General features: G+C 39.3%; 1 protein-coding gene across 1 annotated transcript in view; it reads right to left on the bottom strand.

Annotated features, from left to right (window-relative positions):
* The window catches only part of GABRA3 (gamma-aminobutyric acid type A receptor subunit alpha3), a 1,805,986-nt gene that overhangs the window by 417,751 nt on the left and 1,370,967 nt on the right, over window positions 1–17,268 (bottom strand). Inside the window, exon 8 of the mRNA XM_086964657.1 lies at window positions 8,582–8,725. Within this exon, the coding sequence (XP_086820783.1) occupies window positions 8,582–8,725 (144 nt within the window). The remainder of the gene's footprint in view (window positions 1–8,581; window positions 8,726–17,268) is intronic.

Raw genomic sequence — 17,268 nt, 5'->3', positions numbered from 1 at the left:
GTGGTCCGCAAATCCTATTCATAGACCTTGGAATGGGAAACTGATAGAGTATCAAGCTTACAATTGCAGCATGCTTTATGTATTGTGTACAGCACATATACAGTGATTTATTTTAAATGTTCTTATTTGTAAATACGTGCATTTCCTTTATAATGTACACCAAAGATGCAAATCATTTTAAATTCACATTTGCAGTAAGACCCCTTGGTCCATGGAGTATGTCCCAGGTCAGTGGCAGCCAAGAGTACATCAAGTCCCAACTGTGAACACTAAGTGGAACAACCCATATTCAGGGCAGGTACATTATATTGAGGTATAAACTTTCCCCACATCTTCTGGCACATCACCATTCTTAACGTTGCAGTGTGAGTGAGTAACTGGGCACATTTATAAATATAATCAGATATTCTGAAAGATTCCTTCACAGAAAAAAGTAAATGCTCATAAGAGCATACAATACATGAATACATTGCAGTTTATGAATTAGCTAGTACCATGTCAAAGCTGAATATAGTGTTGTTGGCTTTCCATTTTCTCTCTTTGGAGATTGAGCTGTTTATCACCACATATTATCATCTGTGTGATTTAAATGCCTGGCCAACTGTACCGCGTTTCAATACTGGCACATGTATAGCTTTTGACTTCATGTTGAATTTTATTAGTCTATACCTTTACTGTTTCTGGATGTGTAGAATATTTGGAATTTTTTACTGGTTATGTTTTTCAAAGTAACATCTTGGAATATTAAAGGTTTATTACACACCCCTCAAGATATAATTTCCATATTGCTCTTTTGCAGGAAAATCATTTGTCAGAGGAAAAGGCTTTTACATTTGAAAAGGGTGGGGTTAGTCAAATTTGTTATTTCCGCTGCACGTAATAACAAAATTATGTCATTTTTTGTGATCAACAACTAGATGTTGTGCCAATCTCTCAAGATTTGAATTACGTTGACACATGAATACTTGCTAGGCTTATTTTTAGCAAAGTTCCTGTCAAATTCCTAAATGTTTATTGTGCAAGGTAACAACATATTTCCTAGAATAATCTTAGGAGTATATTAATAAATTATCCTGATGAATATTTGTTTCCTGGAAGTGATTGTAATCAATTGTTAGATCCCTTTATTGATGGCAGTTCTAAAGCTAAATACAAACCTAAAACAAAGAAATAATTTAGAGACGATATTAAGTGAAGATCTCACATAGATTCGTGGACATTGTGCAATCCACCTACTAAAAATATCTTTATTTTCCCATGTGCATAACTTTTCCTTCATAGTGCGTTATTGATGATGATGATGATTTTTAATATTATTATTATTATTATCATTATTGTAGCAACTATAATACCATATCAGGCCTATTATCTTTACAACAAGGTATTCATTAATATTGTTATTATCATTATTAATAGTATTATTATTATTATTATTAGTAGTAGTAGTAGTAGTAGTAGTAGTGGTAGTAGAAGTAGTAGTAGTAGTAGTAGTATTAGCATTGTTATTGTTATTATTAGTACTATTAATATTATCAGTAATATTATTATTATTATTAATATTATTATTATTACAACTATAATATCAGAACAAACCTTGGCTTCTCTTTACAAAAAAATGTAGCATATGGATATTTAAAATAGCCCTTTTAAATGCTAGTAATTTTTTACAGTCCTTTGAGATTTTTTAGATGTACTCTTTGCTATTACTACCACTGGAGGAATATCTTTGCAGACAATCTGGGATGCTTTTAGGCCTTAGCAAGGGGTTTTATAAGTAATATTGTCTAGAAAAAAATAGAATTAAAAGAAATTATTTAAACCACAGGATCGCAAACATTAAGATAATAGGCAATGTATGCTTTGTCTTTAACTCCCAGGACGTGGAAAAAAGTTTAATTCAAATTTTTGAATTTAATACGTGTTCCACCAATTTAGCTTCTATCTATTTATTAAAATCTTGCTCAAACTATTATGGTGGACGGAATAGCTGGGGCAAATTACTGTCTGATTTTTTAACAATAAGGAACTAGTGAGCATACATAAATAGAAACTGTTTATGATAATTTCAATACTTTAGTCTTTAAAGATTGTGATATTTTGGATACTTTATTCAGTTTTACAAAGATATTTACAACCTAGAATAATGTCCTCAACAATAACATAAGATTGAAAATCTTGAATCGATTAAAAAGGTCTCCCCATCAGATACTGACTTTGATATATTTTACAAAGATATCTCTGTAGGTGAGAGTGTTATAGTGATTGGTCTATGAAAACATAATACATCTTCTTGCCCTTGGAATTCTATCCCAATTTATCCAAACTTCACTTCCTAAACCACTTACTCCTAAATATATTTCTAAAAGTGGGTGTTCTCATGGTTAATTTTAAGATTACTTAATTTGCCAAATTGCAAAGGATGGTAAAGATCATTAGTTTAATTTTCTTTTCCAATATCATTCCTTCTCCTTTAGAACCAGTTCTACTACATAAATTGGTAGAGGACAAACTAGTTTTGTCAAAGGAAGGCAAATATCTGATAATGCTAGAGTATGTATATATTTATTGGTAATTCTGCAACAAGCAAAAATCCTTTTGTAGCAATTGAATTAGATGCAGAAAAAGATTTTGACAGACTGGATTGGAATTTTATTTTCATACTCTTCAAAGATTTAGATTCTGCCCAAAGATTATACGTCTGATTTTATTGCTTTATTGTCCCGTCTAGGCTTCAATATGTCTTATTGGTGTCACTCTACCTATATTTGAATTTCTAGTGGAGTGGGACAAATTTGCCCATCACTCCAGTTATTTATTACAGCATTGGAACCCTTCCTATATAAAATGCAACAGAATATGGAGATCAGTAAATTTGTGAATGAGTAATTCCATCTTAAAATGCCAGTGTGTGCTGATGACATTCACTTATGTATATCAAACTCTGAATTCACAACTCCAGCTTTCAAGATGAAGTGCAATCCTCTCCAGTAGTTCAGGGTCCAAACATATGCAGGCAATGTGAGATTCTTCCATGAAATAGATATTGTCTAAGACATTTTCGTATTTAATATTTCTCTGGGAATGCTAATAAAATAAATATTGGCCTTATGATTTATTTACTCCATTAAAAGTGAAATTGAATTGAATTTGGTAGATTTGATTACAAAAACAAGAGTACAGACTGAACTTCCAGATAGGAACCTAGATTTGTGACTTGACTGGTCGATTAGATTCAATTAAAATGATGGTGGCCCCATTAAGTTTATTTATGTTGTCCAAGCCTCTGGTTAATATTCCAGTCTTCTTTTTAATGAGATTGATTCATTATTAATTAGGTTTTATTTATTGGAAAAATACTTACATTTACCAAATCTGATGTTGGAGTACATTTCTCAGATTACCTTCATTTGAAATAATGCTTAAACACTCCACATTTCCAGATTGATTAAATTCCTTATTTCCTATCTGGGTTAATCTTGAAAGAGCTTTATTAGCTCATTTCTTTTCAAGGATTGTTTGTCATTTTCTCAAGGACCAGTATTTTTTAGCATTTTCTATTACGAAGAATGTGTCCAGACTGCAGTGCAGTGTATAGATGAAAAATGGAAAAAGCACTTTCCTAACTCAACTATTTGGCATAATAAATCAATTACATTAAAAAATAAAAAAGTATGTTGGAATGCTTGGAGAAATATAAGCTTGATATTGGCCAACCAATCATATTATAATTGTTAAATATTTTCTTTCACAAAAATACAAAATACTTTTGTTTTGCCAAACTCTTCCAGGGGAGAATATGGATTATTATCTAATGAAGTATCGAATACTTGTTTATCTCTACCTGATAGAGACCTCCAACATACCAGCTATGGTGATTCTGTACACATCTCAAGGCTTCTTATATCAGCAAAGTCCTTAACCACTTGGCTGCTAAGGCTTTGAGCGCTTTATAATGGGATTTCCATTGAAATGAATGGGAGGGGCATGACGAGTTACCCTTGTCATTAGCAGCCAAGAGGTTAAAGGTGACTAGAAAATTAAATTGAAATATAAGGCTGAGCTAGCTTGAGAGAATAATTTTGATTCTTATTGGTGAATCAATTTTTGGAATCAAATTTCATATACAATTCATAAATCCTCTCATACAGCTAGTATAGCGAAAATGTTATTTTTATATAGAATACAACTTTGTAAACATCATTTACTCTTTATACATGAATAGCGATTCACATCAATCTTGATGACCATGTAAACATGACATTGTTTGATTTGATTTGATTTGATTTGATTATCAGATTTGTAGAGCACACAAATGCCTGTGGGCGTCTTGGAGCTAAAAAAAGACTTAAGACTGCCAAGAGTGGGAGAAGAGAGGTACGCCAGAGATGCCGGGGGTTATTTGGACAAGATTATTTTGAAAAGAGCCAGGTCTTTAGGGACTTTGGGAAAGATAGCAGTGATGGACTATTTTTTATTGCTACTAGTTCCATTTCTTTGTTGTGTGCAAAACAAAGCTTCCCCCCCCCTCATCTGAGTTGTTTACATCTGGGGGTCTTGAGTAGCATAGCACGACTAGACCTGAGGGTTCTGGGTGGGTCGTATTGTCTTAAGTTGTATTTCAGAAAATGGGGGCCTGAGCCATGCAAGGCCTTATATGCCAGGCACTCTTACTTGAGATCTCTTCTCTATTGTTAGCCAGTGGAGACGGCTCATTCTGTGAGCCACAGGCTCAAATCTGGTTATGTCCAAGACTAGCCTGGCTGCAGCGTTCTGGAGGCGCTGGAGTTTTAATAGTAACTGTTTTTGAAGCCCTGCATACAGAGCGTTTCCGTAGTCCATTTTAGAGAATGCCAACACCGTTACAAGATTTTTCCTAGTGTCTAAGGGGACAAATGGCAGGAGCTTTCTTATCAGCTTAAGAGTGTACCATACCGAGGAGGAAGGTTTGCTGATCTGGGCCTTGAATTTTAATTTGGAGTCAAACATGAACCCCAAATTCCTTACGCTGTCCACTGGTGAGAAACAGCAGCCCAGACTATCAGGCCACCAATCCGGTGACCAAATGCTGTGTTCAGCCCCCAGCAATAAAACCTCTGACTTATCACTGTTTAGTTTTAGGCAATTTGATTGCATCCAATGGATGAGCCTAAACCTTTCTGCTGTCCCGCCTGTGTTGTTTGAGATGGACACCATTATTTGGGTGTCGTCAGCCCTTAAACATATGCTTTCAACTTATCCAATTAAGTGAGAGATTTTTGGATGGATTGGAATTCAATAAACAATATTTGTGATATGAAAAATACTTTAGGTATTACATGTATATTTATAAGTAGTTTTCCAGATGTTTGAAATTCTTAGTCCTTTGATACTCATTTGATAGATGTTTTGATGGTAATTGTGTTTCAGCCAATTACTAATGTGTTAAAACATGTTTCCAACATTTTGTTTGAAGCCTGATGGTACAGTGCTTATGTATCGCCAGTTTCACTAGCTATTAAATTTGGTCCCAGTGATGTTATAACTCAATAATTCTGTGAAGAAATATATCAATTGTTGTGTCAACTTGGAAGAACTACTCAAGCCAACTTTCTTGTTCATTTTAGTAAGATAGAGATACATTATTATTGATCTCAATCTTCACCTCGAGCGTCAAGACTCCCCCAATATATCAAAGTTTCTTGGCGACCTAGAAGCTTGTCAGCTTCGCCAACTGATTGTGGGACCCTCTCATCAGGCAGGCCATCTCCTTGATCCAGTTTTTACTAATATTGAGGAAGTTACAGCAGAATCCCCTAGCCCTCTTAGCTGGACCGACCACTTTTTGGTGTCCGTTTCAGTTAGGATTCCAGTCAATGGTAGGGAGATCCCTCCTCCCTCTTTTCGGAGGCGTCCCTGGAACAACCTAGATAAAGTTCAGTTTGAAGCTAGGCTTAACCAGACCCGTCCTGTGTGGTCAGGTAACATGGATGAAGCAGATTATGCTTACAGAGAGTGGATAAATAACTCTCTAGACCATTTTATCCCCATGAAATACTCCAGACCTAGGCGAGTTCAGACCCACCCCTGGTACTCGGAGACTCTTACGGAAACTAAAAAACACTGTAAGCTCCTAGAACGTACCTGGAGACGATCGTATGATCCCCTAGCTAAAACTAAATTCAGAATGGCCACTAAAGCCTATCATAAGCTTATAAAGAAAACTAAAGCCAGTTACTATACTGACCTAATCATTTCAAGCACAAATCGCTCCAAAACGATTTTTTCCCTGGTAAAAGACATGACTAAAGCCCCGGGAGGCACAGGTAATCTGATAGTGTCTGACGCACAGTGCGAAGAACTTTCTGGCTTCTTTATAAACAAAGTTAAAGGGATATATGACTCTTTACAACTGGACAGCCCGCTGGGGTCCTCTAATCCTGGCAAAGTCATTTCTGACCCTCCTTACTCTCTCCTGAGTTTCCCATCTATAGATCAGTCAGGGATGGAACACCTAGCCTTAAGAGTAAAATCAGGCTCTCCGGATGATCCCATTAAGCCGGATCTGTTCAGAGCACTTCATGATTCTGTCCTGCCGGAAGGGCGGGAGCTGATTAATCGATCTTTACAGCAAGCCGAGGTTCCCAAATCCTGGAAACATGCCAAAGTACTACCCCTCTTAAAAAAACCTACTTTGGATCCCTCAAGGCCAGACAGTTTTCGACCTATCTCGCTGCTTCCCTATCTTGCGAAAGTAGCGGAAGCACATATCAATTCCATTCTGACTGCCTATTTAGAGTCCAATGGGATCCTTGATGAGTCCCAGCATGGCTTCCGTGCTAATCACAGTACGGAGTCTGCCCTGTTAACAGTTACAGAACATCTAAGGGCCTCCCTGGATACGGGCGCAACCTCTATCTTGGTTTTGCTGGACTTGAGTGCGGCCTTCGACACGGTCTCCCACAAGATACTACTTGAGAGACTATGGGAGATCGGAGTCAGGGAAACGGCCCTGGATTGGTTTGCGTCTTTTTTATCTGATCGCTCCTTCCAGGTGCACGCCCCGCCGTACTCATCCAGCAAGCTCCCTCTTGAATGTGGAGTGCCTCAGGGGTCTGCGCTCAGTCCCACATTGTTTAATGTGTATGTCCGCCCCCTGGCCTTGTTGGCCCGGGAACGTAAGATCTTACTAACATCTTATGCGGATGACACGCAACTTATTTTCAACTTCTCCAACAACAATGTGGAGGACCAAATTAAATTCCAGGAAGACATTCTGGCGATCTCAAGGTGGCTATCTAACAACTGCCTTCAGCTTAATGCCTCCAAAACAGAGGTTCTCCTGATTGGCAATGGCACGCAGACTTGGGAAGAGCACTGGTGGCCTCTGGCGCTGGGACCTGCTCCTTTACCCAAGGAGTCAGTAAAAAACTTGGGGGTGTTATTGGACAATACACTCAACTTGGAGTCTCATGCTCAAAAAGTGGCAGGCACCTGCTTTGGGCGTCTTCGCTCTCTTAAACCCATTCTGGGTTTTTTTTAGCCTACCACTCGCCAGATCATAGTCCAGGCTTTAGTTTTATCTCACCTGGATTATTGCAATGCCCTCATGCTAGGATCTAACAAGACTGCAATAAATAGGTTGCAAAGAGCACAGAACGCTGCCGCCCGCGTTCTATTTGCTCTACCTAAAACCTGCCACACGTCCCCCCTTCTCCGTCGACTATACTGGCTCCCTATACAACAGCGCATTCACTTTAAAACCCTCTGCCTTACCCATAAAATCCTGTACAATGTTGGCCCCCATACTCTGCAAGGACTGTGCTCTTTCTATACTCCCACGCGTGCACTCCGCTCAGCGGACCTCTCACTGGCCTGTACTGTCAGAATTTGGAGGAGCAGAGCTGGTGGCCGCTCCTTCAGGTATCTGGCCCCTAAGCTCTGGAATTCTATCCCCCCTAAAGCTCGGGCTACTCTAAATCATCTGCAATTTCGAAAACTTATAAAAACTTGGTTGTTTGCATCCATCTAGCACCTCCTGTACCTTCCTGGATCTGACATGTCTGCAAGCGCTGGGACGCCCCGTCGCTGGGGTAGCCATGCGCTATATAAGATTCCATAACATAACATAACAAGTTCTGTTACTGCTCTCTCCCCAAAACCATATGTCACATGTATATGTCACAAATGTATTTGATTTCCTCACCCCATTGACAAAACACTTTTTATCACATAGTAGCTCAGCCTCTTTATAGTTTTATTTCAGTATTTTCTTCTTACGGTGTTTTGATCCTATATTAACTTTTTGTTATTTGATAAATGTGTCTGCGGATAGAGGACATTTCTACAGGAATAATACATTAATTACTTATTTTTCATGGTATGATGTTGTCCTTTTGTTGATTGTTTTATTTTGTATTTATACACTCTGCTATCTGTCAGTTAATACAATATTTTTTATACAAAAGAAAGAAGCCTACATACTTCCTTTTTTAATCCAGTCATTCATGTAATTTAACACATTTTCAAAATTGTGTTGCATTAATGCTGTGACAATCAAAACAAAATGCCTTAGTGCCGCAAATCATCCAGAATAATCTCATACCTGTACTGGATCGAATTGTTTCTGTTCCAACTACAAGGCCCAGAAGGTCATATTGGTTTAATCTGGATCCATCCGGTGCCACAGCCACTGATTTATCTGATCCATTGGTCCAAGTATAGATGACCTCTGCCTTTGTGTAAGCATCTGTCAAGATACAAAGACACAAGTATATGCTTGTTCCAAAATAAGGCTACAAAAAGATAAGAAGTCAACATTGCTACATATTTCTTTCAATGGTTTTCTTAAGTAGGTAATAATCCCTGAAGGTCTTCACACTCAACATTAATATCATGTAACATGTAAAATAAAATGTGCATATTTATTTATTAGGCTTTAAAAATCATTAAATGTTATGCATAGAGTTAATGTAAATCATGTAGTTATTTAAAAATATAATTACGTTTATCTTTACTTTAAAACAAATGTTGTTAAAATACCTTAAAATAAAATATTAAGGGCCATATGTATGAACACATTTTCCCATTGACACAGAATGCGTGAAACCCTTCGATCCATCTGCCCTTAAATCTTTTCCAAATAGGTATACATTTGTATTATTTCATTACATTTGTATATTTTTATGAAGTTGAACTACAGTAACTTTTTTTTAACATTGTTTGCTATTGGGTGTTAATAGATCCCTCTATGGGAAATTGGTATAGCCTCAGTGGATGGCCATGTGAGATGTTGGTCACTCCAGGTCTGACCTAGAGTACATTCACTAATGTTGGTGTCCATTTTAACTATGGTAACTTTAGAAGTGGTATTTTGGAGTAGCAAAAGGTTTAATCTTTTGTGGGTGGGTGCATGCCCCTCCCTAAACCACCCTTTAGCCCTTCCTTAACCCCTGCCTATTCCTCCTAAAACCCCTCCCAGTTAGTAGTAAGCATTCCCCATTTTCCAGCCACTCGCTCCTGTGCCTCGCACCTTTGCTTTTAAAATGCAGGCATACATGTGCCACAATCTCTGCAGTTAGCTCAGCACATAAGTTAACCACTTGGATGCTAGGCGTTTTCCCCCTCCTGTGCTGGAAAATGCCATTTTAGTGGCACCATGACGAGCTCAGCTCGTCATCAGCACACGACACCCGTGGATGATGACGAGCTGAGCTCGTCATCAGCATCGAAGGGGTTAAGGAGAAGTATTTTGTACAACATTCATAGTATTATTGTAGCATTGCTCGATGTACAGCAAAATGCAGTCTGCAAATAGGTCCACTCTTCTTGTTAAACTCAATAGGACGGTCTGTGCATTTGTTCCCTACCAATCTCCTTTAACAAAGGCCTTTATTCCAAGTTGTCTAGTCATGGTAAGCAATTAGCAGACAGGCATAAATCTTCTCCAAATTATGTAAACACCCAAATATGTCAATTCGGATTGAAGGTCAACATTTTCTATTTAGGAAATTGTTTCCATTTCAGTCAGAAGGGTTTAAACATCAATACAAGTTTGAGCCTGACTTACTTATAACACCCCATTCAATTATCATCCTTGAATACAAAATCATTTCATTCTAGCATTTGATAATTGCATTTACATACTATCAGGTTGTGCATCACATTGTGTTGTTGCATTTTACAATATTACAAAATAAGTGTAAGAAATTAGGTTATGCTTTGATGGGGGTGCAACCCTACTTAAGCAGCAACCTCAATTCCGGTCAGGTGGAAGTCACAAGCAAATCCCAAATATACCCATGCTTAATCCTCTGTTGGTTTGGCACAAAAGCAATCAGGCAATATGGAAAATATTTATGCAGCACTTCAAACAGTATTAAAGTGATAACCCAAAAAAAGAGAAATCTCACTCTAATTCAAAGAAATATAGCACAGTTTAATAACCTATTTGAGACCAAAATGACAAGCATCCCATCAGTAATACCACTGATATGCTATTTTAAATATTTAAGAGAAAATAGTGTCCAGAAACAAAATAAAATATTAAGGGCCATATGTATGAACACATTTTCCCATTGACACAGAATGCGTGAAACCCTTCGATCCATCTGCCCTTAAATCTTTTCCAAATAGGTATACATTTGTATTATTTCATTACATTTGTATATTTTTATGAAGTTGAACTACAGTAACTTTTTTTTAACATTGTTTGCTATTGGGTGTTAATAGATCCCTCTATGGGAAATTGGTATAGCCTCAGTGGATGGCCATGTGAGATGTTGGTCACTCCAGGTCTGACCTAGAGTACATTCACTAATGTTGGTGTCCATTTTAACTATGGTAACTTTAGAAGTGGTATTTTGGAGTAGCAAAAGGTTTAATCTTTTGTGGGTGGGTGCATGCCCCTCCCTAAACCACCCTTTAGCCCTTCCTTAACCCCTGCCTATTCCTCCTAAAACCCCTCCCAGTTAGTAGTAAGCATTCCCCATTTTCCAGCCACTCGCTCCTGTGCCTCGCACCTTTGCTTTTAAAATGCAGGCATACATGTGCCACAATCTCTGCAGTTAGCTCAGCACATAAGTTAACCACTTGGATGCTAGGCGTTTTCCCCCTCCTGTGCTGGAAAATGCCATTTTAGTGGCACCATGACGAGCTCAGCTCGTCATCAGCACACGACACCCGTGGATGATGACGAGCTGAGCTCGTCATCAGCATCGAAGGGGTTAAGGAGAAGTATTTTGTACAACATTCATAGTATTATTGTAGCATTGCTCGATGTACAGCAAAATGCAGTCTGCAAATAGGCCCACTCTTCTTGTTAAACTCAATAGGACGGTCTGTGCATTTGTTCCCTACCAATCTCCTTTAACAAAGGCCTTTATTCCAAGTTGTCTAGTCATGGTAAGCAATTAGCAGACAGGCATAAATCTTCTCCAAATTATGTAAACACCCAAATATGTCAATTCGGATTGAAGGTCAACATTTTCTATTTAGGAAATTGTTTCCATTTCAGTCAGAAGGGTTGAAACATCAATACAAGTTTGAGCCTGACTTACTTATAACACCCCATTCAATTATCATCCTTGAATACAAAATCATTTCATTCTAGCATTTGATAATTGCATTTACATACTATCAGGTTGTGCATCACATTGTGTTGTTGCATTTTACAATATTACAAAATAAGTGTAAGAAATTAGGTTATGCTTTGATGGGGGTGCAACCCTACTTAAGCAGCAACCTCAATTCCGGTCAGGTGGAAGTCACAAGCAAATCCCAAATATACCCATGCTTAATCCTCTGTTGGTTTGGCACAAAAGCAATCAGGCAATATGGAAAATATTTATGCAGCACTTCAAACAGTATTAAAGTGATAACCCAAAAAAAGAGAAATCTCACTCTAATTCAAAGAAATATAGCACACTTTAATAACCTATTTGAGACCAAAATGACAAGCATCCCATCAGTAATACCACTGATATGCTATTTTAAATATTTAAGAGAAAATAGTGTCCAGAAGCAAAAAGTGTCAAACTTGGTCATCTGGTTCCACTGACAGCAATGGAGTGTGGGCCGGACACAGTGATCAATTTTGGCCCACTGAACAAAGTACCTTAAATTATGGTTTCAGAGCATTGTGAGATCCAGAGTCGAGGATGTGTCATGCAGCGGCAGATCTGAAGAAGATGTGGATGTAATGTGCGGTCCTGCGTAGGAGATGCATCGCGCAGCATCGGTTCCAATTAAGTAATTGACAGGGCTTGTGATGTGAGGCCCTACATCTTCAAGTGTACCGTCCACTAAGGCTCACAATGCGAAGCCCTGTGTTTGGAAATGTGTCGCTCGGCAGTGGTTCAGAGAAGGAATACCTCCTGTCTTTCAAGGAGAATGATGGGTCACGATGGATCAGTGGAGGGTGTTAACCCCTTCCCTACTGTTACCTTCTGAGAAGCATTGCGACTATCATCTCTCACTGGGGCAGTTTGTTTCTCTGTTCTTACTCACTCTGGGCTTACACAATTGTGTACCCACAACATAGATACTGGAGACAGCATGCCTGTTAAAGCCACATTTGCAGGTTGTCAACCAGTGTGAGAGCTAACATCAAGGAGAGGGTCTCCAAGATGCTGGCATCAGGGGGATTTAGCCCTCCAACAGTCCATGGTCCAGCCCAGTTGTGCTGGCGTCCAAGGATGTCCTACTGGATGCCACCCAGAACTTGGGATCTGTGTGAACTAGCGAGGACTCCATTTCGTGACTAAGACTGATGTTCACCCCACCCCCCCGGAGCAGATAAACTCATAGGCAGGCTGGGCACTACCAAGTTACAAAGTACTTTCAATCTCACATCAGGATAATGGCAAATTGGTCTGACTGAAAGGGCAAAACAGAGGTCAGCTTTCTCAATCCCAAAGGGCCACTTCCAGTTTTGGATGATGCGCTGTGGTTTAAAGAATGCCCCTGCCACCTTCCAGAATATAGTGAACAGGGGCCTGGCTGATAAAGAGGCATTCTCTGCCACCTACCTAGATGACAGTGCTATCTTCACTTCCAGTTGGAGGAACACCCTTAACTATCAAGGCCAGCAAGTGCCAGATAGGGTACGGAACAGAGAGGGCAGGGGCAAGGTGCAGCCCCTCCAGGCCAAGACTGAGACCATCCTGGCCTGGCAACCCCCCAAAATCCATACTGAAGTTAGGGCCTTCCTGGTCCTCATAAGATACTAAAGCAGGTTTGTTAAGGGGTATGAAACAATTGTAGCTCCCTTAGCTGAGCTGATGTCCAAAAAGGTTATTTGTGGTGTGGGCACTATCGTAACTGTGACCATACCTGAATCTGACTCACTTCTGGGTTCAGACAGGCAGCAGGCCATTCAGATGACCCATGCAAATGAGGGGTGAAAATCACAAGCTGTTGAGGTGGTCCATTTTCCTACAGGTAACATAATTTATAGTTGCATGCCATTCTGTACAGACTAGGCCAATGTTGATGGTCTCTCCAGGGTCTTCTGCCTAAATGATGAGAACTCCCAGAAGGTTGGGTAGTTCTCCCCACTTTCAGCTGATGGGGGGCATGTTAGAACTCACAGCCTCAGAGTGGTTTTTCTCTAAACTCCTTGCTTTACTTCTTCCAATCTGCTGAATGCATTTTTATTGGCATTAGGACTCTTGTAGAGTGGTACTACCTTTATCTAGGGCCTGTAAATTAAGCACTGTGAATGGGCCTGAAGCACTAACTGTGACACCTACTTAAGTACCTTTTCAAAAATGCCATTTCAGCCTGAGTGTGCAGTTTTAAACTTCCATTTCAACCTGGCAACATTACCGTTTGCTAGACCTAAACCTTTCTTTTTAATAAGTTTAGGTCACCGTAAGGTAGGCCCTAACCAGCCCATAAGGCAGGTTGCAGTGTATTAAAAAAGTTTGACATGTACTTTAAACTTGTACATGTCCTGTTGCTAAAAGAACTCTTAAATTCATGTGTCACTACTGCAAAGCCTACCTCTACCATAGGATAATTGTGTTACCTTATTACATTTAATTAGTGACAAAATGCAATTGGGGGCAATTAGAAATGTCAAGCTTGGTATCTAAAGATTTGTAATTTAAGTCCCTTTTTAATGGTAAAGTCAGTCATTCAAAGCATCTTTATTCAGCAGTAAGTCATAATAGCATACAACGATTATGTATACAAATGTTATAAGTTAAATAAAAACGTATTTACCAGCTAATAAATTACAGGCTATAAAACATATTTATTTCCTATATATTATGAAATACAAGGAAAAATTGTATCAATATAATAATTCATACCTTTTCCTAATACCCATGGCTTTCTCTAAATCTCTAAAAAATTTAGAATTGCATAACTAACTTCTTTCGTGTGGAGTTTTGGCAAAACTTCTATGGCTAACGGATATTGTGTAACATTTGCCCTGCGTGGCACTAGTAATGGTAATGTCAGATTTTATGTCACAGTTCTGAAAATGTCACCTCCTATTAAAAGTTGAACATCTGCAAAATTAAATTTGTTATGTTCTTCCAGTGACTAACCACTCACTGGATGTACTGTAGCTGTATTCTGGAAAATGTCACAGAACATGTTGTACACTTTAATCTGTAACTTTTGACAGTACACTGCTAGAATTCTTACTCAAAATATATTGTTTATATTTATTAAAAATCCAATTAACTGCCGCAGGATCCTTTATCTCTATCGGTTGCAGTGGTCCTGAGGCGAACCGACCGCCACACTCATAATATGGTACAAAAGGGGGTGGTGATGGACCGAGCATCTGATCTCTTGACTGGGTGTGAGTGTCTGATTGATTCAGTAGCTCCGTCCATCGCCAACCCCTTTTGTACACTCATAATACGGCAGGCATGACTGCATTGTGGCAGTGGTTGGACTGTCACCACGGGTTCGGTGGTCTCATGGGCCGCCAAACTTGTAATAAAGCTCATGGTCTGACAGTGCCTCCCTGATCATAAGGTGTTAAAATACAGCATAGATAAAAATCTGGGTGTCGGATAGTGATTTTCTTCCCCTTGCAGAAAGGACAGTTGGGGAGGGCCCACATACTTCATTAACTAGTAAAGGGCTAATGGGGGACCTGCAGAAAGGCAATTCCTATTTTCCCCAGGCCCACCCTAGCCAGTCTGGCTCCAGACCCAGAGGAGAGGTTGCCCCCAAAATCAGTTTGGAGCAGACACAGTGGGAGCGGATTGCTAGTTTCCGTTGCTACAACTCAGGGTAGACACAAAGCTCTGTACAAGGGATTTTTGATTTTATGAGTAAGATACACTGTCGGATTGTATATAGACGGGCAAACATGAACTGCTGGAAAAGTGGATAGGGTTACCACTTAGAATATTTGCTCTATTAGTTAGGAATGAACCAGGAATCTCTCCCACCCACTGGCTAGTGCAACTCATACACGTAGAACCTCAAAGAACCCTCCTCAGACCACATTCTGGAGCTGCAGGAGATCAAATCAGGAAAGGCCCCTGCTTGCTGTATCCTGATAGGATATCTGATGGACTATATTTTCTCTCTCTTGTACCGAGGACATATAGATAGACTGTGAGGGTCAGTCATCTAACCTTCTGCATTGTTACAGAGACACACAAAGTTGATGAACTACTTTTTCCTTGATTCCCAGTAGCTCAGTCTCAATAGCTGAAAAACACTACATCATAATGCACTAACTGCCCACAACTAATCATCCTTTTTTATTGCATGGTGACTTTATGCTTGGCTTTGGTCATGTATAGTGTTCTGCTCTATTTTTGGCTAGGTTTGCACTATAGAAATACCATACATATACATGTACACATATACCTGTACTGGAGCCTGGTCAAGTGTTGTGTTGGATCTAGCTCTAAATGGCTAAAAACCTCCTTTGATGTCAGTCTAGCAGCCTTAGGTGAAGACATAAGGACAAAATGGGCTAACCCCTGCTAAGATTTGGGACTTGTAAAATTATGACTTCCAACCATCAAATGACCAAGACTAGCCACAAGAAGTGATTCACCGATGGTGTGACTTTGCTGGGCTGAAGAATCAGGATAGTCCTGTTTGGAGCGCCTCTGCAGATACCAATACATTCAGTGGGCTCTCTGCAAATAGGTATCTGACCGTCTGGAGCCCTCATTAAAAATAGCCTGCTGCCTTGCCCCACTGGAGTAAAACAGATTTAGTCCCAGTAAAAAAAATCTTGAATAGCAAGGGTGCAAAACGTCTCCAAGGCCACAGTTGGATGTCAGCGGGCAGACAAAAGCTCTGAGCTTTTTTGGAACCATGTCTAATGGCTATCTGACTTTGCATCGTGATACAGCCAGCTTCCTAGACCCACTGGATGCTTTTCTCCCTCATTCTGCAGACTTGGGGGCAGATTTATAATGCTTTCACGTAGTACAACACAGCACACATAGAAAGAGGAAAGAATGAGAAGAAATGAAGATATTTCACCTCATTACGCCTCCCTTGGGGAAGCACAACATTTTGATACATTCGAAGGTCTGCCACTAATGGTAAATCTGCAAATTAGCCAAAATCCACAAAAGGATGCATGGGAACACTCACGCTCCACCCATGGAATGCCTCCATGCTGCATAGTAACATAAGGCAGCAATTTTTTCGGCCTTGCATTACAAGCCATGCAAGACTGTGTGGCTTGATAAATCTCACTTTTTGCAAGGGCCTATGTCCGAAGGTAAAATCCTTGACCAGGTCACCCTGGTTTGCTTGTTGTATCTGATCACATGATCAATTTAGGTCAAAATTGAAGTGTACCTAGGTCCTGAGCTTCTGTGTCCATGGACTGTTACTGGTGCTTAGAGATTTTAGATGTTATTTCCACTTACAGATTTAAAAACTCATATTTATGGTTCCCCTTACTGGATATTTGTCTTTTTGGTGTGATTCATTTAATTGAAATGTACTCTATTTTTTAAATTGGTTTGGGATTTTATTGTTTGATTTTTTGACTAGACCACTGTTGTAACACTGCATAAATACTTTACACATTGTCGTAAGTTAAGTATAACTGCTTCAGCCATTACTACCCAGGGGTTGATCTCTGGTTAATTTAGTAAATTTTGAGGTTCACCGTGACAAGTTGGTGTTAATATTTCTTGGGTTGGGCAGTGAATAAGTCACTAACATTTTCATTTTATCATGTCGATATGAGCTATGTGTAAATTATTTTGCTTATACACTCAAGTAATTTGGCTCATGCAGTTGCCACATCCCACTTCCTATGGAGTTTCTAAAACAACTGCATAGTTA

Source organism: Lissotriton vulgaris, chromosome 4_1 (genome assembly GCF_964263255.1).
Source record: "Lissotriton vulgaris chromosome 4_1, aLisVul1.2, whole genome shotgun sequence".
NCBI lineage: Eukaryota > Metazoa > Chordata > Amphibia > Caudata > Salamandridae > Lissotriton > Lissotriton vulgaris.
The sequence above is the reverse complement of the archived record's forward strand: the minus strand, read 5'-3'. Positions and strand labels throughout refer to the sequence as shown.